General features: G+C 36.2%; 1 protein-coding gene across 6 annotated transcripts; it reads left to right on the plus strand.

Annotated features, from left to right (window-relative positions):
* The first annotated feature begins 5,425 nt into the window (after positions 1–5,425).
* Positions 5,426–22,327, plus strand: LOC123529918 (uncharacterized). Of its 6 annotated transcripts, none has more exons than XM_045310508.2 (12): positions 5,426–5,640; positions 10,416–10,474; positions 10,834–11,080; positions 11,395–11,632; positions 11,959–12,275; positions 12,884–13,030; positions 14,348–14,679; positions 16,078–16,276; positions 17,661–18,600; positions 19,117–19,225; positions 20,234–20,465; positions 21,654–22,327. In XM_045310508.2, the coding sequence occupies exons 3-12, from the start codon at positions 10,856–10,858 to the stop codon at positions 22,113–22,115; spliced, it is 3,201 nt and encodes a 1,066-aa protein (XP_045166443.2). In that variant the 5' UTR covers positions 5,426–5,640; positions 10,416–10,474; positions 10,834–10,855; the 3' UTR covers positions 22,116–22,327. The 6 variants fall into 6 exon arrangements, with proteins under 6 accessions (XP_045166443.2, XP_045166447.2, XP_045166445.2 ...); XM_045310512.2 differs by having other exon boundaries at positions 5,426–5,609; XM_045310510.2 differs by lacking the exon at positions 5,426–5,640 and adding an exon at positions 5,715–6,059.
* The last annotated feature ends 2,464 nt before the right edge of the window (positions 22,328–24,791 follow it).

The following is a 24,791-nucleotide window of genomic DNA, read 5'->3' on the forward strand; positions in this document are numbered from 1 at the left end:
TGTCACCTAAAACAAAGGGGAGCAGTGGTCTAGCGGATAGGGTGTCGGTCGCTCAATCCAGGGGACGTGGGTTCGAGCCCCACTGGGGTCACGACCACGACTTCTCATATGACACCAGTACTGGTTTTCCCAGGAAGTGGACTCGAGAGTGGTTCCAATAAGGTTGAAGCTTTCATCACAATCGAGTTAAAATAAATTAGTATAAACTAAATTAAACCCAAAACAGGGGTTAGTTCGAAATAGGTACATGGCAGGAGCGCAAAGAGTATATTGATAAAAAAAAATCCCTAAAGACTTTACTATGTGAGTAATAGCATAGTCTGGCATATTTAATTCATATTGTAATTTCAAAAGCAAACAAAGATTGAAATGTGAACTTTTAATCACACTTTAAAATAGTTGAGAACAATGAGATTTGTGCACAGATAAGTGTTTATACTGCTATGAGTGCGTGTTACTTTATTACAGACATATTTCTTTAACATTGTTTTAACTTTCTATGTTTTCGCTTTACTGTATCAGTTAATTTCCTCTTTATATGTGATAATTACACAACATTTGAATAGCCTCAGGAGATTTCTCCTATGAACAAAACATGTTCTGGATACGGACTACATGTGATAATCGTACATTTGACCTCCCTGTTTATTCGTTTTACTTTGAAACACAAATGGCATCTGCCCAAATAACACGTTCTGTCCTATCGGTGTCTTGTACTAAAAATGGTCACTTAAACGACCAGAGAGGTCACAACCCGACGACTCAGATGCATTTACACAGTTTATGGTGAGACTTGGTAGATATGATTTCTAGCATAAGACATTTAAAAATATAAACCTTTTTAAAATTATTTCTCGTATATTCTGACCGTCTTTCTTGGCTCTAATTATCAGTGTTTTGAGAGGGAAAGGGTCATAATTACACAAAATTTGAATAGCTTCAGGAGTTATCTCCTGTGAACAAAACACTGAGTCTGAAAAATAACCATATAATTATGTAACATATGTAAATTTTCATGTCTTCAATTTTAATGACACTGTATTCAATGGATCAAATTTTATTTACGTTGTCTTGTAGTATAGGAACATGACGGCTTTTAAAAATGAGATTAGACGCCAGTTTAAACGCCCCAGAACATGCTTTGCCTCTGTCTGTTCCAAGGTCGTTGTTTGTTTGTATCTGTTTCTTTGGATTACATCTTGCACTTATTTGTGAATATATGTACACATGATCAGACTGTATGAATATATTTAGATTTACACATACAAAGTGCTGCTTTGAACATTGCTTTTCAAGTTGTTCGTGCTTCTAGAGCGAAAACTGTAGTGCGCACGCGCAGTCCCTAACATTCAATGAAGTCACATCCTTTATAGACCAGGACACCAGCATTATGTTCAACTCTGTAACGAAATTTTCAAAGAAGACAATATTTATCTGTGTCTTAAAGGTCCAATACTAAGGAAAGTGAACATTTTAATTTCTTTTAAAAAGCACAGAAACTATTTCATTTTATTGGAAAATGAAAGTTGGTATGTAGAAATTCGAAATAAATCGCAGTGTATGTACAATTATTTTTCTATGAAGTATGAAGAAAGTTAAAAAGACCTGGGGGGTGATTCTGTCGATTCATTGAAATTTCAACATAATACACATACATTTCTTTGAGTTCCAAAGACCTTCTGTAAATTTTGACCTGCCAATCTTCATTATTTAGTGTATTGCAGAGGTCTATGCACTGGCTATGAAAAAAATTGCCAACTCACTTTCCCTTAGTAATGGACCTTTAAATAGAAGTCTTGTCCTAACCTTTTTTTCGGCATTTTGAAAATTTTGTCAGTATTTTCTGTTGAGCTGTTTCCCTTTATTCCGTGGTCGAAACTTATTCCTTTGATTGAACGGCCTGTGTATAATGAAAGTGTTTGGTGACTTATTCAAATTTCCAGTCTAAGTGCTTCTTGAAAACATTACCCCTCAGAACAAGAGAAGGAAAAGTTGCTGAAATAGTTATATGTCGATCTTTTCTGTAAATACATAATATGTGTGTGTCTTTTTTATTCTGGTCGGGGTCTTAGGCCTTTCCAATATCACATGATCTTCTGAAAAAAAAAGCCGCTGCATCCACCATTTATGCAAAGAAAAGACAGCCGTCGAAACACTACCAAACTGTCAACGTCCCTTGAAAATTAATCATTCAAGATAGGTAATACATATCGTACTCAAATTGTGTAGTATACTGAAGTATCTTCCCTTGTACTGACGCACGGCATTCTCCGTATTCGATGTCGGATTCCTTCGGTCATAGCAAAAACTTTTTTCATAACAAGCGGAGAATGCCGAAATCGCATACGGAAAATATGGCAGCAAACGGATATGGCCGTCCACTACCTTAAGTATTTCAGTTGTTTAAATTGGAACTGAGCGGACTTGCTCATGATATAACACTACAGACGAATTTCGACCAGTTATGATTACTAGGAAGAGTTCGTAACCCACAGTCTCCGATATTAAATCCGGATGACTATTTGGTCGATTCATGTATGATGGGTGTTTACACCACAGCTTGCATAAAGAGGCCACTTAGGGGAAGCGCAAAACGTAGCCTTTAATCATCTTAACAACACATGAAAGGAACTTAAACACTTATCTCTTAATGCAAATGATCTCTTAATAAAAAAAAATAAAAAGTAGTGTTCTCTCCAGCAAGTTTGACCGTACAGTGAAAAATTGAAAAATTCGCACTGGTGTTACGTGTTATTTCATTGTTGATAACTCTATCATTTTTTGCATAAACGTGTTGTTACAACTTTAAAGTAGATGTGTGTCCCTAGGACATTGGTGTCCCCACTTCATGTCATCGATGACAAAAACTCTAGTCTGCTTGGTTGAAATCTCAACCAGAACACAAAGTGCACAACTTTACATGCTACATAACAATCGACTCCAGGTCAATTACATTTTGAGATACACGGACACAAACTTTTTAAAATGCTATTAACGCATATTTTAGACTAAGTCAAGGGCCGTAAATTTGGTCTCGCAGGGTGAAATCAATCAATCAATCAATGAATCAACCAATCAATCATCAATCAATCAATCAAAAACTTAGGTCCACAAATTCGAAAGTTGAAAGATATTTCTAAATAGTTTTCTTCTTGTATGTGAATATTTTTTTTTAAATATATGTAATCATGCAACCTTTTAAGCACTTTATGCGTATTTTTCACTAAGTGAATGACCATAATTCTGGTCTGTTTGTGTGGAATCGCAGACAAAATACCAGGTGCACAACTTCACCTAAAAGCAACTTGTATGTCTTTACGCATATTTTCGACAATTTAAGGCCATAACTCTGATTGACAGGAATCTGGAAAAAAATATCCAGCTGCACAACTTCACATGATGAATAACAGTCCTTTGATGTTTCATGACCTTAGGTCAAATGCATTGTAAGATACGTGCGATACAAACTTTTAAATCAAGGGCTATAACTCTGATCTGGCTTAATGAATTACGCCCACTAACGAAAACCCCCAAAAGACAAATTAGCATGCTGAATAATATTCCAGTAATGTCTTATAATTCTTCATTGATTTGAGATAAATGCGACACAAACTTTTAGTCCCTTTTTATGCCTAATTTTGACTAAGTCAAGGGCCATAACTCTGATATGCCTGTGTGAAATCCTAATAAAAATGCCAGTTTGAATAGCAATCCTGTGAGCTCTGATGACTCTAAGTTAAAACGTTTTTGAGATAAGCACGACACCAATTTGAACAGCCGGACGGACAAGGGCAACTCTAAGTGCCCCCCCCCCCCCCTATCACGCCCCCCTCCCCCCCTCAAACCCGCCAAAAAAAGGAAAAACAATGATGGGCACAAAATGCCTCTCAGTTATCATGTATCTTTCAAAATGACACAGCACGATTAGGCGATACCGTGTCTTTGTATTAAAATGTTTAAAAGAAGTACGCATATAATATAGGCAATACGTCCTATACAAACGTGCATTCTTCTTTTCTTAATATGTAATAGTTTTTCACAATTTGATCATTACCACACGCCAGGAGTCCTTGTCCTCTATTAATATATTCATTGATTTTTTATAGATTATTTTTCCGAAATATCTTAATGTCGATCAATAGTTCATTAAGACATTAAAATATCAAATCAATGTGCCTCCTGTCATTTGGAGAACGTGTTATTATCTATTTTCACATGCTAGCTAATTCAATGTCACTTTAACTACATTATCAATGATTATTGTCCTTCTTATGTATCAGAAACAACTTATTTTTGACCTATGTAAAATTACTTCGAAGAACTCAACAAAAATACACACAGATGTCTTAGACTAGAATTTAAACAAGAGCACTGCGTTACGAGGCAGAATAATAATTACAAAAATATAACATCAACCAAACGAAACTACTGTCATAATAACCATAAATGAATACGAAATAACTACACACAGATAACAACAAAATATTCACGTGTATTTTGCGACCTTTTTATATGGGTAGATGTAAAATGAATGAACTGAAAATATTGACGTTCTGATTTTATCAACAAACGCGAGAATGTTGTTAAGTAACGTGAAATATATTGCTTAAATATCTAGGGCACTAGAAACTTTGTTTACTGTATCAAGGATTTATAGCTTGCTTTGAAATATATATATATATATATATATATATATATATATATATATAGCGCACATATGATTATGATATATCTAAGTCTTATACCGTGGGCCTCCGTGGTGCTGTTAAGAGCACTTGCCCCTCCAAGATGTGGGTTCATTCAAATCAAGACTTGCCTCTCACCGATGTGGGCTTGAGCTTCGCTCGGGGCGTTGAATTCTACATGTGATGAAGCCATCCAGCTGGCTTATGGAAGGTCAGTGGTTCTGCCCGGGTGCCCGCCCTTGATGAAATAATGCACGGAGGGGCAACTTGGGTCTTCCTGCATCATCAAAAGCTGGAACTCGCTATATGACCTATAATTGTGTCGGTGTGACATTAAACCCAACAAAAAGTCTTATACCGGTGAGTAGTGTGAACAGGTATGTCACCAGGTGTAACACCTTACGTAATGTTGTAACACGCAATCTTGTTTTATATTATACCCTGTAAACATGATCTTCTCATCAGTTAATGGCGAAACTAAATCTCTGCCCAACCTAATGCGGTTAATGTATGATCTTTGAAAGACTAGATTATGCACATGATATGTAATTTTCTTTCTGTATTCTTTGTAAAATTCATGTGCGAAACCGTTTGGAAAATATTGCCAAACAAAAGACAAAATAGTAATATTGCCTTACGAAAGAATACTTTATTGTATTTGCGCGTACCATAATATAATACGTCAACCGTTTAAAGTAAATTATATTCAAGATTTCAAGGTAAACCGTTTCCTTTTGGTTAGTTTAACACCCATTGAAACTGAAGCATAAATGCGGATGTTATATTTAAATTAATTTCAAGTGCAAGTTTGAGTGTTGGAAACTTGGATATTTTTAAAACTATTAATAAAGGAAACTCATTTTAAAGATGTTTTTCTGTGATAATATTTTGTAAAACAAAATATTTAAACTCGTGTGAACACTGGTATATTGATCAGGAAGTAGAAATATTATAGGTTGATATTTTAACGTCCTTTGTTAACTTAATTGCAAATACATCAAGGTTGTATTTTCACAACAGGTTTTGACACGAAAAATCAAATATAACCCTTAACTGGACGCAAAAAACTATTAGTTATATATAGTGTTATAATTATGACGTACATTTACTGAAGACGGGTGTTTTTTCTTCTGTTTCACAACAGCCAAAATTAATACATATCTTAATTACAATATATGTGACTATTTACAGTCATTTTGTAAAGTGCAATTCAGTTGTTTTGCTCTTCATTAAACATATGTATATGAAGATTACTTTTTTACGTTTAAGTTTCCGTTTAGGACTGGTATCTCAGTAGTATCTATGTAAGCAACCATTCAGGAATGTTATTTCAGTGGTGCTATTTCTATTTATTTGTGTTACCATTCAGGACAGGTATTTCGGCGGTGTTTTTTCTATTTATGTGTGTTACCATTCAGGACAGGTATTTCGGTGGTGTTTTTCCTATTTATGTGTGTTACCATTCAGGACTGGTATTTCAGTGGTGCTATTTCTATTTATGTGTGTTACCATTCAAGACTGGTATTTCGGCGGTGTTTTTTTTTCTATTTATGTATGTTACCATTCAGGACTGGTATTTCGGCGGTGTTATTTCTGTTTATGTGTGTTACCATTGAGAACTGGCATTTCGGCTGTGCTATTTCTATTTATGTGTGTTACCATTCAGGACTGGTATTTCGGTGACACTATTTCTATTTATGTGTGTTACCATGTAGGACTGGTATTTCGGTGACACTATTTCTACTTATGTGTGTTACCATTCAGGACTGGTATTTCGGTGATGCTTTTCTATTTATGTGTGTTACCATTGAGAACTGGTATTTCGGTGATGCCATTTCTATTTATGTGTGTAACCATTGAGGATTTGTATTTCGACGGTGCTTCTGGCTTCAGACAATTCCGCTCCACTGAGGACCAGACCACTTATCTATCGCAAGAGATAGAGGACGCCTTCCAAGAGCAGAAGGTTGTGCTTACAGCATGGATTGATCTGCAGAGAGCATTTGACAAAGTCCGGACTGATTGACTCCTCGTCAAACTGATGAGGACTGGAGTAGGAGGTCACATGCTGAGGTAGATTAAGTCATACCGCCACAACAGGAGAGCAAGAGTCAGTTTAGAACATGCCAGCAGTAGGAAGTTCCTGTTGCGTCATGGTGTCCCACAAGGCGGAGTCTTATCCCCAACACCCGTCTTGCTTTTCATCAAGGATCTGGTGTCTGAACTAACGAAAGGAGTTACGGCTGCTCTCTGCGCTGACGATCTGGTGATATGGTGTAAGGAAGAACATGCCACTACAGCCACATACAGGATGCAAGAAGCTATCAACAAGCTTTCAGCTTGGGCTGAAGATTTGTGTGTATCGATCAATACAGTGAAATCGTCCACCACACTATTCTCCCTGTCGTAGAAGCAGAGGGCGGGTAAAATCAAGATTGAAAATACTTCGCCGATTGAAGCAGACGAGGCAAAATACCTTGGAGTGACCTTTGACAAACGGCTAACCTGGAAGCTCCACATTAGTCAAGCAGAAGGAAAGGCCCGTAGGAAGCTTGCCATGATGCGCAAACTTGCTGGAACAACGTGGGGGAGCAAATAAGCAAATACTCAAGACAGTATATCAGGGAACAGTGAGACCCCATTTAGAGTATAGCTCATCTGCCTGGTCCACTACTGCCGAAACTAACCAACAGGCTTTAGACAAGGTTCAGAACCAAGCATTGCGGATCTTGACAGGTGCTACAAAGTCTACTCCAATCTCATTCATGGAGAAGCTAACAGGTACACAGCCGTTACAATACAGGAGACATGCAAAGGTCCTGCTTCAAGCAGAGAAGTTCAGGTCTTACCATTCCATGAAAGCCAAGCTAGATGGCTACACCAAAAAATCGGCTCAAACGTAGCAGCTTCGTTCATGAGGCAAAGAAACTCAACCGAGAGTTCAAAACTGAGCTGAACATACCAACGACTCCGCTAGGTAGTGATGACATTATAAACCCACTTGCGAATGATCTGTCCTCAGTGACTGTGAGACTTGCTGTTCCTCGTCTTGACCACGGGAAGCAAGAGGATGAAGGCATTCGGAAGAGCCTCACACTTGCTATGATCAATGAAGACTATCCTCTGGAATAATGGACTCATGTCTATATAGACGGATCAGCCACCTGCGCCGTCAAAGATGGAGGAGGAGGAGCAAGAGTTTTCATTCAATACCCATCTGGCAAGAAAGAAACACTACATGCAGCCAAAGGAAAACACTGAGCAATTACAAGGCAGAGGCTGAAGCACTCAAGAAGGCCGTCTCAATGGTTGAAGATTCGGCAGAGGAAAGCTCCTCAGTCGTCTTTCTCACAGATGCACTGTCTGTCGTGGAAGCTCTGATCAACAATAAAGCTCCGCAGCTAGCCAGGAGAATGCAGAGGTTGAGTGTAACCTGAAAAGTAGCACTTCAGTGGATTTCATCCCATTGTTGACTTGCAGGCAGTAAAGAGGCAGACAAACTGGCTAAGCTAGGAGCTCAGTCAGAACAACCAACAGAACCTGTGAGTTATAAGGAGAAAGTCACCATCATCAAGGCACTAACTAGACCAAGAATGGAGGATGTTTTTCATCTCCTTGATCGGTCTGAACACGTGATGATGGTCAGGCTCCGCTCAGGGCACAACAAGCTCAATGCTCACATGTACAAGAAATACAGACTGGCATCATCGCCAACTTGTCCATGTGGTGAAGAAGATCTGACTGCGGAGCATATACTTCAGAGATGAAAAAGGCATGACCAGGAGCGAGCTGGGACTTGGCCGATAGATACCTCAATCCACCAGAAACTGTATGGAGGCATTGAGGATCTGCGGCAAACCACAGGTTTCTTGGAGGCTACTGGTCTGACAGTGTAGTCGCGAACGAGAAGAAGAAGTAGATTTATGTGTGTTACCATTCAGGACTGGTATTTCGGCGGTGCTATTTCTATTTATGTGTGTTACCATTCAGGACTGGTATTTCGACGGTGCTATAATTTCTATTTATGTATGTTACCAATCAGGACTGGTATTTCGGCGATGTTATTTCTATTTATGTGTGTTACCATTCAGGGCTGGCATTTCGGCTGTGCTATTTCTATTTATGTGTGTTACCATTCATGACTGGTATTTCAGTGGTGCCATTTCTATTTATGTGTGTTACCATTCAGGACTGGTATTTCGGCGGTGCTATTTCTATTTATGTGTGTTACTATTCACGACTGGTATTTCAGTGGTGCCATTTCTATTTATGTGTGTTACCACTAAGGACTGGTATTTCAGCGGTGCTATTTCTATTTATGTGCGTTATCATTCAGGAATGGTATTTCGGCGTGCTATTTCTATTTATGTGTCTTACAATTCAGGACTGGTATTTCGGTGGTGCTATTTCTATTTATGTATGTTACCATTCAGGATTGATATGTCGGCGGTGCTATTTCTATTTTTGTATGTTACCATTTCGGACTGGTATTTCGGCGGTGCTATTTCTATTTTTGTATGTTACCATTCAGGACTGGTATTTCGATGATGGTTCTTCTATTTATGTATGTTGCCAGTCAAGACTGGTATTTCCATGGTGCTATCTATTTATGTATGTTCCCATTCAGGACAGGTATTTCAGTGGGGCTATTTCTATTTATGCATGTTACCATACAGGACTGGTATTTTGGTGGAGCTCTTTCTGTTTATGTGTGTTTCCATTCAGGACATGATTTTCGGTGGTGCTATTTCTGTTTATGTATGTTACCATTCAGGACTGGTATTTCAGTGGTGCTATTTCTATATATGCGGGACAGATATATTTTGGCGGTGCTATTTCTATTTATGTATGTTACCATGCAGGCAGCACATATATTTCGATGGTGCAATTTCTATTTATGTATGTTACCATGCAGACAGCACAGGTATTTCGATGGTGCACTTTCTATTTATGTATGTTACCATGCAGGCAACACATATATTTCGATGGTGCAATTTCTATTTATGTATGTTACCATGCAGGCAGCACATATATTTCGATGGTGCAATTTCTATTTATGTATGTTACCATGCAGGCAGCACAGGTATTTCGATGGTGGTATTTCTATTTATATATGTTATCATTCAGGACTGATATTTGGTGCTTTTCTAGTTATGTATGTTACCATTCAGGACTGTATTAACGTGATGATTGTTTCTATATGTTTATTTTGCAATTCAGGACTTTTATTCAAAAGAAAGGTATCTAATGTTATAGTGATAATTCTCATATGTTTATGTTACTATTCAGAACTTGTATTCAAGTGGTAGTTCATTATTTATGTTTATAATTCCATTCAGGACTTTGATTATTTTTACATGTTATATGTTACCAATAAGGACAAGAATTTAAGTGATGGGTATTTTTATTTGTTTTACGTTACTATTCAAGACTAGTGAAACTTATCTCTATATCTTCATATTGCAATTCACGACAAGCACTCGGGTGAAGGACTGATATTCGTGATGATTGTTTCTATTTTGTGTCTGTTTTATCATTCAGGGCTTGTTTAAAGTGATGATTATTATATATGGCCATGTTACAATTCATAACTGGTATTCAAGTGATGATTATTTCTTTATATTCATGTGGCAATGCATAACTGTAATTCAAGAGAAGGACTTCTATTAATGTGATAATTAGCTCAACTCTATGTTAGCATTCAGGACTTGTTATATGTATATGTTTCAGTACTGGTATTCAAGTGATGATTGTTATCGATATTCAGGATTGATTTTATAGTGATGTGGGTAAGTATCAGAATAGATGGAATGACCCAAGTATTTAATATACGGGATAACTTAGGTTTCTGTTAGTCAGAGAGTGTGTATTTGTATACAATAAAGTACACTCGACTGAAAGAAATTTCACATTTTCATGACATGTCGATATTTATTCTATCTTGTATAATGTTTTTATTACAACTCTTAACGAGCGGTAGGTAACCTTATGTTCATAATGGTTCTAGTTGTGTTGTGTTTTCTGTTATGTTATTTCAGAATTAGTTTGAAAAGTCAATTTTAAAGTGAAATAGAAAATCAACAAATATTACACCATATACAGCTGTCCGTAAAACATGTATACACATACGTTTATATTGTGTTTTCAGTAAGTGCAGGATAAAAGTAATAATGACGACCGAGGTTGGTGATAAAACTGCTTCCTTTACTGGCGGCGATGAGGATGTGACAGCACTGACGCTCGATGTCATAAATGGTATAGATGATGTAATCGAGGCGATGACATTGGCTGAAGAACATGGAATAAATATAGATGAACTAGATTCTGTCGAAGAAATACAAACAAGGCTGAAATGTCACATGACGCTTATGAACGAGGGAAATCTTAAGTTGAAGGTAAAGTTTAATATTAATTTTGTTCTCATACAGCACACACAGTATACAAATATCATAGTATAATACGTAAAACAAAATCACGACAATTGCTTGGGCTAAACACATTTTCACATTCTGATTTTATATAGATAGTTTAAACAAACGCTTTACAACATATATTTTGAACACTTCACAGCGGTTGTTATACGCATAGGAATGTATACGGGTCCGCTGCGTGCAGTGTATGTAACTGAGGTGTTGGTCGATACCATTTGAAGAAACTATTCATTTTTGTATAAATTTGTGATGTACCAATATCCTCTTGTGTTACATAGATGGATACTCAAATAAAAGCGATAGGCGGAAACGATGCTAAGAAAAAAGAGCATTTATCTCGAATAATAAAAGACGTGAAGAACATATTTCCACCAAGTTCTATGGTACGAGCAACAAGACGCCAAGAACTGATGGAAGATTTACTGAACAAGGATGGTTCCACTGATGATATACGACAAGACTGTGACCTAAGAATAGCAAGTCTTAAAGAAAAGGAATGTGTTATTCTTGTTTCCGGTAATAACACTGAATATAAGTAACGTTTTATATTTGAAACATTTATCAAAATCTCTAGTTTATTCGTTTTGTACGTACAACGTTTAAAAGCAAATATCGAGGTCCAGTATTTTTACTACAAAATTAAAACAGAAACTCAAACTGAAATTATACGATGTATATTGAAAATGTTTAATATGTTAGAGACATAACAAAAAAATAACTAAGAACATTATGAACCAAAATATTATTTAATGTTGAACTGGTTTTGTACGTGATGGTTCCTGTCAGAGAAACTTTGTAAATACTTGAGAAGATACAAAAAATATGTAACTATGAATTTGCAGGTGAATCCTCTGCAGGCAAATCTAGTCTCCTGAACTTACTGCTTGGGGAGGAAATCCTACCCTCCCACATGCTTCCGTGCACATCATGCATCACAGTTATAAAGTATAACCCATACAGGTGTGCAAAGATTGTGTATAAAAATGGCGAGACGATGCCAATCCCAAACCTCGATAAGGAAGGACTGGAATTATTACAACAGAGAGCTTACTTTTCCAAAGTAACAAAAGAAAAGGACAAACAGGAAATATACAATTCAAGAAAAGAAGGACATGAAGTTGCAGAAATTCAAGTGTATCTTCCAATAAAAATGCTCTATGTGAGTTATCGTAATATATGGAAATGATAATTGAGCCGCGCCATGAGAAAACCAACATAGTGGGTGTGCGACCAGCATGGATCCAGACCAGCCTGCGCATCCGCGCAGTCTGGTCAGGATCCATGCTGTTCGCTTACAGTTATCTCCAATTCCAATAGGCTTTAAAAGCGAACAGCATGGAGCCTGACCAGACTGCGCGGATGCGCAGGCTGGTCTGGATCCATGCTGGTCGCACACCCACTATGTTGGTTTTCCCATGGCACGGCTCATATCTTATATTGCATCACGACCCGATTTATCCCCCTATTAAAAAGAAGTCTGAAACTGTGTGTTATCATGCAACTATTGCACTTTTTGTACGTCACAATTACTATTATTACGTTACAATGTCAACGCCGTAGCGGCGCGCTATAAAAGAACACCACATAAAACAGGCAAATATTTGCATTTTCAAAGATGTTGATAATATTCTTTGATAATATAATATATCTCGACTATTTACTCTTAAACAAAATCCACTGATATGAAAAAATATCTTTAAATAGCTCCATTATTGTGAGGATTATATTGCAATGAAACTGGACAATAAAACCCCTTCCTTATTTCAGTCTGGTCTTGTATTGGTAGATACTCCAGGTATTGGAGAAAACGAGTTCTTAGAGAACTATTTGATGGAATATATCAAGAATCACCAGATACTTGGATTTATGTACATCATCATGACTGACAACGCACTAGGCATCGCAGAAGATCGCGTAAGTCTTTTTAAATAAAAACGTTCATATACATCTGCATTTATGTAATAGAGACATCTGTGGCCGAATGGTTAATGTCGCAAACTTCGAATGATTTTCCTCGCCATTGGTTGTTATAAACCTTCCTTCTGGTGTATAATTCTTTCCTATGAGGTGGGACGGTGGTCTAGTGGTAACACGCTTGACTGTCAATCCAGAGGTCCGGGGTTCAAATCCCGGTCCAGGCACTGGAAATTTCTGAGATGCTCTTGAGTGTCTCCAACCTAACCAGAGCCTGTACTGATTCTTCCCAGGAAAGACGGCTTCGCGTGTGTCGGTGCTATACACCGGGCTCGTTAAAGAACTAGGCTGTCTATTCGTAAAGAGCTAGGCTAAGTTAGCCGGACAAGCCTGTATCTAAAAAAGATTTCTGTCTATCTGTTCTGGGGGCTTTATCTCACTCTGTCCCTCTAGTCAGATAGCTCTGTGTCTGTACTAGTAGATGATGAATTTCGTGCCCTGTGTGGCTGCGTTTGCTATACGTAAAGCGCCTTTGAACGTGTATATCATAAAAAGGGCGCTATATAAATCTGGTATAATAATAATAATAATAATAATAATGATAATAATAATGATACGAGGAAGCCATTCAAATGGTTTACGAAAGATCGGTAGTTCTATTTAGGTGTTCTCTAGTGTCTGGAGTAACGTTCATTTGTGCAGCTTGGATTTTTATCCACCACTGAAGTCTGCAAAAAGTCGCCATGTGACCTAAGTTACATGTCGGTGTGGTCGCCATGTGACCTAAGTTACATGTCGGTGTGATTTCAAACCCAACAAAACAAAAGTCTTTCGATAAATGACATACTTGCATTACTATAAATATTTCGATCAAGCCAAGTCTGATTATTTTGTTTGCTTACTTTTTACGCTTCCAGTGTAGCTCTCACAAATTTTATTATTGTTATAACTCTGTTTTTTCTGTATCACTTTTTAACGAAGGATTTTCTGAAATCAATCCGCTGCAATTCTCGTGATTCAGTTAACTTTCAAAGAGATACTATATGTACCTTCCTTTCTCAATTAGATTAAAAGACTCACTGCTAATTTTAGAGACATGATAACAAATATTTGAGTACATATATGCACCTGTTAAATAATTCCACCAAAGCAGCACTAATATGTTTTAACTGATTCGATTTAGTATAAGAATATGCCCGCCCGCCTGGACTGCTAGACTCTGTCGCACTTGTTCTGGTGTGTATTGTGATGGTAATTTGTTCGTATAAATTGTCTTTATTTATTTATTGATAAAATTACAAATTGATATATAAACAGCTGGTGAATTTGATGAGTCTAATAATCAAGAGCCAGAAAAGCAGCAATGATGTGGTCAAGTTCAATCCAAAGGCTGCCTTGTTTGTATGCAACCGTTGGGACATGGTTCCAGCAGAATCAAAGAAAGCCGTGCGGGACAATGCTCTGAAACAGCTTGCAAAGGCCTGGCCAGATTTCGATGCATCGAATGCTGTGTTCTTTTCCACCTTCCATGCACGGCGAGAGATAGATGTTAACGAAGGATATATTACTGACGAATATGTCGCTTTGCTGTACGGATTAATGAAACTTGTAGACGTATCACTTGACAAACGCATCAAAGCTTCATACAGGTATATTCGTTTATTGAATAGAATTAGACTGAGATAATTGCTTTGAAATGTATTTGTGGATAAGATTATCACAGCTACGTAGAACGGTCGGAAATTATCCACACGTTTCGCTCTTTCTCAAAATCTGTTCAGTAGATCTCTTCTATTTTCAAAATTCTTTTTATTCTTTTTTCAAAGTATTCGACCTAAGTGCTTATGTATTCCCTCTGCAAACCATAAAGTAGACTTACTACTGTGGTACCGATTGACAGCTGAAATCAAAGCCGTACTGGTCTCATATTTGTTTCCAGCGAGCCCTCTTTCAGTTCTGGAAACAATGGGATGTACAGAGGGTGGGAAAACAATTGCCAGTTGAAGGAGTCGATAAGTTCTACTGTAGATGAGGCAATATGAGAGGGGGTATTGCCATGCAGAAGGACTTCTTTTTCAAAATTACTTTTGTATGGTATCTGAAAGGCACAGTTTGACCTTTTGGCCTGAAATGAGACGCGAATCTCCAAAAGCAGCCAACTTAACCTCGCAGAGGGAAACAGCTTAAACTTCTTGGGAGTTGGAGAACTGGCTCGTTCCCATTGCTTTGACTGCGCTTTTATTTCAGGTTCAGAAAAATGAACCCGCATTTCAACCCCCATTGACAATACAGTTCAACGCCCAAATTATCCTTTTGTTTTGGTCATTCTGAATGCATTTTGGTCTTCTGTCAGCTATTTCGGCCACCAACTAGCACTCACCTTGCTTATATCTAATTTTGCATGTAAAATTTGATGTGCCCATGCTTTACCGATCATAAACTGATTAGCTACCTCCTGTAATATCACTCTGCGATCTGTTTTGACAAAAACGTCAACATTCGCAACCATTGTTGCCTAGGTTTGTCCCTCACGCTTGTGCTACCCATCCTAAACTGAAAAAGCCAGCTATAAAAGGTTGAACGGGATATGCAGGCTTTAGAAAAACTTTTTGGCAATCATTGAAAAATGTGCTCTAAAAGCTGGAGTTTTATTCAGAATTTATTACAGATCTCAGTTCCCCCAGCCTATTGTCAATGGTAGCTCTAACACCTACCTTGTTTAAATGATAAAACGCTAAAATTATCGTGTATACACAATTGAAAATAACTGACCAATTTCTAGACGATAACGTGGAAAGACAGGAGCATGAAAAGTTCCGACCGCAACTCGTAAAAGTTCATCCTACACATATTTTCACTTCCTTTATGAGAGGTAAACACCGGTCGTATATCAGATATTAAAGGACATTAAATGACCCTTATACTTTAGTTGGAATAGTCAGAGCTCTCATTAATTAATCCGTTCCAGATAAAGTCAGTTGTAACAGATACAGAATGCCTGATCATTGAATTTACGTAATATAAAATGAAACCATACATTTTTAAAGATGGGTTGGTACCGTGCTTCAAAGAAGCGTGCACTACCTGAAAACAATGGTTCGCAGGCTTGACATGGGAGACAAAGAGAGACAGAAGAAGACGGAGGAAGTGTCAGCTAAGTTAAAAACTCTGAAAGAGAAAGCAGATGATGTTATAAAATCTCTGTACAACGAGATGGAAGTAGCGGTTGAAGATATAAGCCACCAGGTATTGTGCACTTGTATATAGTTCGTTTTATCGGTTTTATGAATAAATGATATGAAGGTAACAGGAAAGGTTACACGTTAAACTACAAACTAACTGCTTCAACCCACTATATTTAATTCTAAAGAAGGGATGACGCATTCTCTCCGAACTGTTTTCTCTATTTGACATAGTCTTTGCATTAAAGAAAGTTATCAAGTTATCAAGTTATTTGATACGGTGCTAGCTGTAATAATATTGGAAGTCTTGTATAATTACAACAAGCCCCGCACCGTGGCTCTCTTCACCGTTGTAACGGTGCATTATGGTATCTGGCTCCTCGAAAGTTAAATAATGTTTTTGTTTAGGTTATATCATTGTTACTTATACAGACCTTCGTCACATTACTAGCTTAATATATCTTAAAGCAGGTGTATAATTGCTTACAGATATAAGTAAATTTAATAGTTCTAATAAACAATGTTTGTTTCACTTCCACGTGGATTAGAAGCACTTTTTCGTTACATGTGGCTTTCCTATTTGTCAAAATATTGCACACATAATTTCTCTAACAATCGGTTAATAAGTATCATCAGGAATTCCATAAATACTTATCATATATCATAGTATGTGGCCAAATGAAAATAATTTTATAGCAACGGAAAGCAGTCCTTCTGCATTATTTTATAGCCATATATTTCAGATTTCTTCTTTGCACAATATACCGCCGAAGTAAATTACTGTGCTGTTAAAAGTAACGCTATATAACTTATTGGGACTAAGTGGAAATTGTGCCGTTGTTTAGTTTGTAACAACCCGTTTCAATCACTCATGGAATGTACCCAGCTTTAGTTTAACTGTCTATATCTTTAACTTGGTGCAAACACAGTTAATAAACGAAAGCTGTAACTGAAATATTTAAAGTTTCCATAGTATAATATTTGAAACGAACAAAGAATGACAAACTGAATAATTACACGATGAACGTAATTGGCATTTTATCTATTTAAAATTACTTAATCTAGTACTTAATATTGCTCATGACTGTAATCAGCATAGAGAGTTCTGTTGTAGAAATATGGTACAGATTATTATTCAAGTTCTGGAAGACCCTGGCTATGCTTTTTCATTACGTTAATATTTTAGATGCGCATAAAAGCAGTAATTTAGCTTATTTCATGTATAAATTACGGTTTTACTTCATTTTAGAGATTAACTTCATTTTCTTAATTTGTTAATTTGTCTGTTCCAGTCTGTTGAAAGCTTTCAGTATCATTCAGATATCCGTCCTAAACATTTCTGACAGGGGAGGGAACACATGTTTCAGAGGATTTTTTTTATTTGCTTTCATGTCTTACCCCACAATTTTAAAAGCATATGGTTCCGTGCTTGCATTGTATGATTTTAGGTAAGAAATTACTTGCATACCACACAAGCGAAAACAAAACTTACCACGAATTGGGGAAAAAAAGAGGGAGAACTTCCCGATATGGATTATGCCTCTGGGACGTGGCAGTGGATAAAGCGGCACATTGACACCGCTTTCGACGATCGTTTGACAGATCTACTGGAAGAATGGGATGAACAATCACAGTATATACCAATGCTTGAAAGAAAATTATTTAGAGAAGCAAAACTGAATTTGTGCGACCTAGAAAGCGACCTCGCTGATGTTGAACATGATGTTGTTCAAAGTGATAACATGTCTCTCTCAAGATCAACAAGCGTTTCTCTTCTGAACAATTTGTGCCGATCTATCGAAGACTTTGAGGAAGAGGATCTCTTAGATAACGAAGTGCCAAAAAAACTTGCATACAGGTTGAAACTTTTCATGACAAAAACTATAAGAAAGAAACATGATGAAACGAAACTGAAGGAATACAAACGCGATGCTGGTAAAGTGGCTCTAAAGCGATCAGAAAAGCTACTTGAATCTATTATCAAGGACAAAGATGAACGCTTAGAAATGTTTGTGAAAGACTTTTTACAACGACCATACAACTACATAAAACGGCTTGAAAGCAAGATCCCTGGTCTCATTATTTCAAACATGACACTTCTGGACAAATTCGAGCGCGAAATCTTGGAAGAGCAAAAGTGTCGATCTCAGTACGTAGACATGGTGGTTAGAATAGAAAAGATAAGAAGAGAAGTAGTTTATTACGGAGAAGAAAATTTCTTTGTAAATGACTTCGAGGAAAAAGATGTCAAAATGCACGTAGCACCACTTGCAACGTCCAGGCATAAAGCTCTGTTAAAGCGACCGTCAATGGCAGACCTGATGAAAAGCGCGTCTACAAAACAAGGCGCGCTGCATTCGGAATCACCACATGGACTTTGGCATGCAGGTAGTACTATTTCCTTTTATATTAATATCTATAAGGTACTGCATAAAAAGTGCACAATATTTTTTTTTTAAATTTCAAAAGTTAGTTCAACAAGATTACTGTAGTAGTTCAATAACGTAAAACAAACGGACAAATCTGCTAATAATGAGTGCGTCCAATCAAATCTATAACATCAACAAGCTTCAGGCAATACTGGTGAATATTGGCTATTGGCTTTTATAGATAGAGGAAAACCGCATGTGCCAATCAGGGCATTATTTCATAATGAGCGGTCACCGAGGTAGAACCACGAACCTTCCGTACACCAGCTGGATGGCTTGTTCACATGAAGAATTCTAAATCCCAAAGTGAGGCTCGAACTCACAATGGAGAGGGACAAATTATTTGAAACAGTGAGTCGCGGATACCACCGCTAGGATTTCTGTTGTGTATTGAAAATGTTTTATTATCAATTCATTAGTTACAATGAAGATGTATTTTAGAATACATGTTAAAAGGGTTTTGATATTGTTGCAGTTCATTTAGGCGAAATAAAGAAAGGTAGCGAGACACAACATGTGGTTGTTAAAATTTATTCAACTGATGCCAACGCTGAAAACATTACACAAGAAGTTGCCAGACTAAGGTATTGGATTTTTTTTTTGCAGTTCTAGAGTGTTTTTTTTTCTTTAATAGTTCTAGATATGTGTGTATTTGATATGTATGAATAATAAAAATACAGTAATATGCATTCTAATGTGTGTGTATCTGATGTCAGTTATACTGTTGTAAAAGTCAAATAGTTTTAAATCTATTATTATGTTTTGGAACCTTGTATTTTTTTTTCTCTGCCTTTCTCTGGATATTAACTTTCTCTCAATTTTCTTTGACGATAAACGTTCGATTCTTATAGTAGACTTCCACTGACAGGGTCATAGCACCTATGGTTATAATGTTTCCGTCATAATTTTCTCTATGAGTATAAAAACTTTAAATCATAAATTTTATTTTGTTAATACAATCTTCAAAACTATGTTGACAGTTACCGAAAATGGAAAATTGCCATAATTTAATTTACTGTTTGTTTGTTTGTTTGTTTTGGGTTTAACGCCGTTTTTCAACAGTATTTCAGTCATTTTAAAGACATCGTGTCTGAAATCATTCGTCCTCCACCTCTGATAATTCATGTAGGGAATTCGGCAGTTACTTGCGGAGAACAGGTTTATACTGGTACAGAATCCAGGAACACGGGTTAGGTTAACTGCCCGCCGCTACATACCTGAAATACTAGTGAAAAACTGCGTTAAACCCAAAACAAGCAAACAATTTCCATTTTCGGTAACTGTCAACATAGTTTTGAAGACTGTATTAACAAAATAAAATCTGTGATTTAAAGTTCTTTTATGGTTTTGATGGTAAAACTGCATGTGCATCAGTGAAATAATGTTTTTACCGTATAATCATGACTGATCTCTCCTTGTACCTCTACTATGTTTTTAAAACACAATGGATCTTAAAAGCGAAGAGTATTGCACTGCTCTTTTACTATTAATACATAGATTTGATCAGACCGAGTTCTCTTTTATTTTTGCTTCGTGTTCAAATCCTCCAAATAATCGTATAGATAGAATCAATGTTGTAGTAATATTTTCAGATGTCTGTTACATAGCGACGTCTGCATAGCAGAATTTCTGGGAGTGTTCCAACAGAGGGATACCCCAACACCTGCACTCATATTTTCTGGAAAATTGTATTCAATCCGCAATTACATGAAGTCGATGTCAGACGTTAATACAACAAAGATACTACAAGATATCCTTGCAGGACTACAGTATCTTCATTCAAAGGGCTTGGTACATATGGAGCTGACCAAGGACACTGTAACGGTAATGAAAGACCTTAATTGTATGCATGTATTTTGACAATCTTGCTATTTATCTTTAAAGTACTTAGAAATTAATGAAAGTATATAACTTTTAGATGCCAGCTCTGACGGAAGCAAAGTCAAAGTGTTTTCTATACTGGTACTGATGATAAACTCGAACAGAAAATAAGGTTTTTTACCTGTAACTTTTTTATTTCTGCAAATTGTTATCAATGGTTGGTATCAAAATAAAGCTTAGCTCTTACTGAATAATTGACATAATTTAAATTTATATTTAGTAAGCAAACTCACAAGAAGTGAGGCCCTGAAAGGGGTATGTAAAATGGGGACTGTAAGAATGTTGACTGATGATAAATTCGACAACTTTGTCATTAAAAAAAATCTCCAAAGTATTATATTGAAACTTTCCCAAAAATGTTACAACAGTCATTCCCGCTCAAGTAATGAAAAGTGACCAAATGTCAGGCCTTCATGTGTTGACAGTGAGCATGCACAAAAAAAACATCCTCTTCCCCAGTATTTTTGGATAAATATTTTTTAAACAGACAAATGTAAGTCATTTATTTATACAGAATATTCACCAATTTTGTTTTTGTTTACACCAGTTGGTGTTGTAAGTGGTTGCTATTAGACGACATGTTCAATTATATAAATAACCGATTGAATAATGTGAAGGTGGTCGACTTTATCATCTGTTCGACTTTATCATCAGTAACAGTATCTTTACATACAAAAAAATATGCAACTTGCTGACTACCGACTTGGACCAACTCATTCACTACTGACTGGTCCATTTTTACAGTGACAAGATTTATCCTTGATATCTCTTTAAAAAAATGAAATAATGCAATTAATATTGGATCATCTGTTCAAAAGTCAACGTTTTGACTGACTGTTAGCTCGATGAGGACAAAATTTAACCAATTATCGCAAACGTGCAATGGTTCCTACTACCATCTAAAACAGTTTTAGTGTGCTGTAAAACATATTTCTGGATCTTGCAAAATAAAACTGATATTCACAAAAATCCCTGTTAGGGATGTAGTAGTTCAACTACTAAGTTTGTATTTAGAGTAACAAACAAAAGAAAACATTTTCTTAAGTTTGAAAACTAACGCTATTACCGAATGTGTTACTTTTAAACAGCATTTGATACAAAACGTACAATATTTGTTTGAAACTATTTTAGGTATCTGAGAAAGGTGAAGTGAAGATGACAGGAGGCTGTTTGCCGAGGGTTCCGGTGTTTCCAGCAGAAAGTTCAGCATACTTCTCACCTGACATTGTCTATCTCTCTCCGGAAGTTATTCAAGGTCAAATGTATGTGACATGTGCAGATATGTATGCATTCGCGATACTTACCTTGGAAATCAAACGTCAACGGTTTGAAGCATTTTCCGATATTCCTAAGAGCTCTCTTCAGGACTTTCTGAAGATTTCGGCAAGGTCTCATCTCGAACCAACCGTCCTCGAATTGCCCTTGTCTCAGTCAGTAATCCAAAACCTATTGCTCTGTCTTGAAAGAGACATATCAAAAAGACCTGATGCCTCGAACATGGCGGCTGAGTTCAAAGGAAGACCATCTACCAAAAGAAGTATAGCTACGCCGAAAAGCATTTTTTCGAGGGCTTTTTCATCGAAGAGAAAATAAAAATTACGGTCAATGCATATATTGCAAAAACAAAAATTGAACAGAGACATTTTTTGAAACTTGAACAACAATGTGTACAGTAGAATTCACGTTTAACAGTATAAATATGGAACAATAACGAACGTCACGACAGAGTTTCGCCATTTTCTGATTTTTGTTTAAACAAGAAGGTTACAGAGAATTATTTGAAATAAACAACATATTACCAATTTTCCCATTGTTTGAAATAATATCGGATATAGCGAGTCCCAAACAGTCGTTATCAGATGTTTAGTTAGGCATAGGATACTGTGTGAAGTGTTTGCTGGGTTCAGCATAAAGTCACACCTAGACACATACAGGTCGAATTGCGACTTTCCAGCTTTCAAGGTGGTGGAAGTCTCTATGTGCCCCCTCCCCTGGTATTATTTCGGGCACGGGCGGGCACCTTGGTAGAACCCCCGACCTCGTAACTCGGCTAACTTGACTTCCTCACAGGAAAGAAGTTTACACCTCAAGGGAGATTTCTTGAATTTATTTACCACAACCATGGATTAATGTAAATAAAATCTGGAAAGTAGATTCCTCGGAAGCACCGAAAACAAGGCAAACAGTGAAAATTGCAGACTCGGTTTGATTGAGTCTGTTCATGAGCAGTACTGGAAAATTGTAATTATGGAATATATCAATGAAATCTGAAAATGATACATAACGCATGCACACTTATATACGTTATATACAAACATTCTATTTGAAAAGTTTTAGGTGTGAAAATGTAATTTGCCGGTTAATTTACACCAAGTTATTATTCAGTTTAATGGTTTATGTTTAATTGGCTTCATAGGAATGTGCGATAAAAGTCCTTCAGCATGGAACACGCACGATTTTTATAATACATATGTTCAGAGTCATACAATAAATTTGTTGGGTATTCAAATAAAAACAACATTTTATAAGAATACAAGGAAACTAGTGACACTCAATGCATTGACAATTACAGTATTGTGTTAAAATCCCCTTTCCATGATACAAAGAACAAATAAAGTCAATAAATTTCACAAGCATATCAACGATTATCATGGAAAACGTTCTTTACAGAAATATGAGCAAATATAAGTAATATTAAAATATTTATCTGAAAACGAAATACTTGGTGCATATATACCTTATACATCAGTAACACAATTAGGCGTATTAAATATGTCACATTGTAGACCTTCGACTACGCCACATATTTACAGTACGATAAAATACCAGTAGATTGTTCATGTATGCATACAGAAAACTTGACCCTTCTACGTGTACTTTCATGGCAGATTTTAGCAATATTTTTCAAATAATGTCATAAAAAAGACATACAAATAGAATTTGCCAAATGCTTGTTGAAACGAGTCGTATGATGGGTTCAATTAAAAATATAAATAGCAATTTCGGAAATCAAAATATACAGAAAGATGAATGTGAATCCTCAGATCTTCGTTTAGAAGATCAAGTACTTTAGTGAGATTGGTAATTTATGTAAATTATTCCTCCAGTTCCAACTGTTTTTACAGCACTTAAGTAAACATAAAACAATCCAGTTTCATGAAAGAGTTTAACTAACCTATAACTCCAATACTTTTTTACATTTAAAGATTTTTTTATTAATTCCATTACTATCCATAGACGTACAGCAGTATTAGATATATAACGACTCAGTCCACTATAAAACCATTCTGCACGGTTTTGTTCCTCTATAATACGAAGAAACTTTGTCGCTCGAGATAGAAGGTCCATAGTTAATGATGCTCGAAACAGTTTAATCAGGCATGAATTTGGAGACCACCAAATAACATATGCAAGGCCTAGTGCTCGGCTGGTTTATCTTGCAAAGTGATTTGTCATTACACCGTAGTCAGTCTAACTGTTCTAAAATACTTAAACATTGACACACATATACTGATGACTTGTATTTAACATTTAAACAATTTCAAACGTCATATATAGATGGCGGTCTAGAGTGAAGAACTTTTGACTTTTGTATATTAATTTTCATTTGTTTTGTTTTTAAAAAATATATATATCAAAGGCATCTAGCATGCACTGCATGCCACTCTCATTTAGATGGTGCATATCATCAGCTTAAAGGACACGTGCTTATATAATGATATGCTTGCAAGCAAAGATATCAAAATTAATACTGCTATGGCATGTCAAACGTTGCTAAATTATATATGTATGTTATTATTATTGTATGTTTGTTATTGTTATTCAATGTCGTGTCATTCATATTCTAAAATTTGGTATTGTTATTGTAAATGTCGTTATTCTTAAGGTATGTTCGATATTCTTATGGTAAAAGTCATTATTGTTATTCTATGTTTCGTTATTGTTATTGTATCTTTGATATTGTCATCCAATGTCGTGTCATTTATATTTTAAGTCTTACCATTGTTATTGTATATGTCGTTATTCTTATTGTATGTTCGATATTATGGTAAAAGTCATTATTGTTATTCTATATTTCGTTATTCTTATTGTATCTTTGATATTGTTATTCAACGTCGTGTCATTCATATTCTAAGTGTTACCATTGTCATTCTATATATATATAACAAACATACAATAATAATAACATACATATATAATTTAGCAACGTTTGACATGCCATATACTGCTGTCCCTTTTGTTGTATAATGTAAACTTTCCTTTTACATA

The sequence above is a fragment of the Mercenaria mercenaria genome, chromosome 13 (assembly GCF_021730395.1).
Source record: "Mercenaria mercenaria strain notata chromosome 13, MADL_Memer_1, whole genome shotgun sequence".
NCBI lineage: Eukaryota > Metazoa > Mollusca > Bivalvia > Venerida > Veneridae > Mercenaria > Mercenaria mercenaria.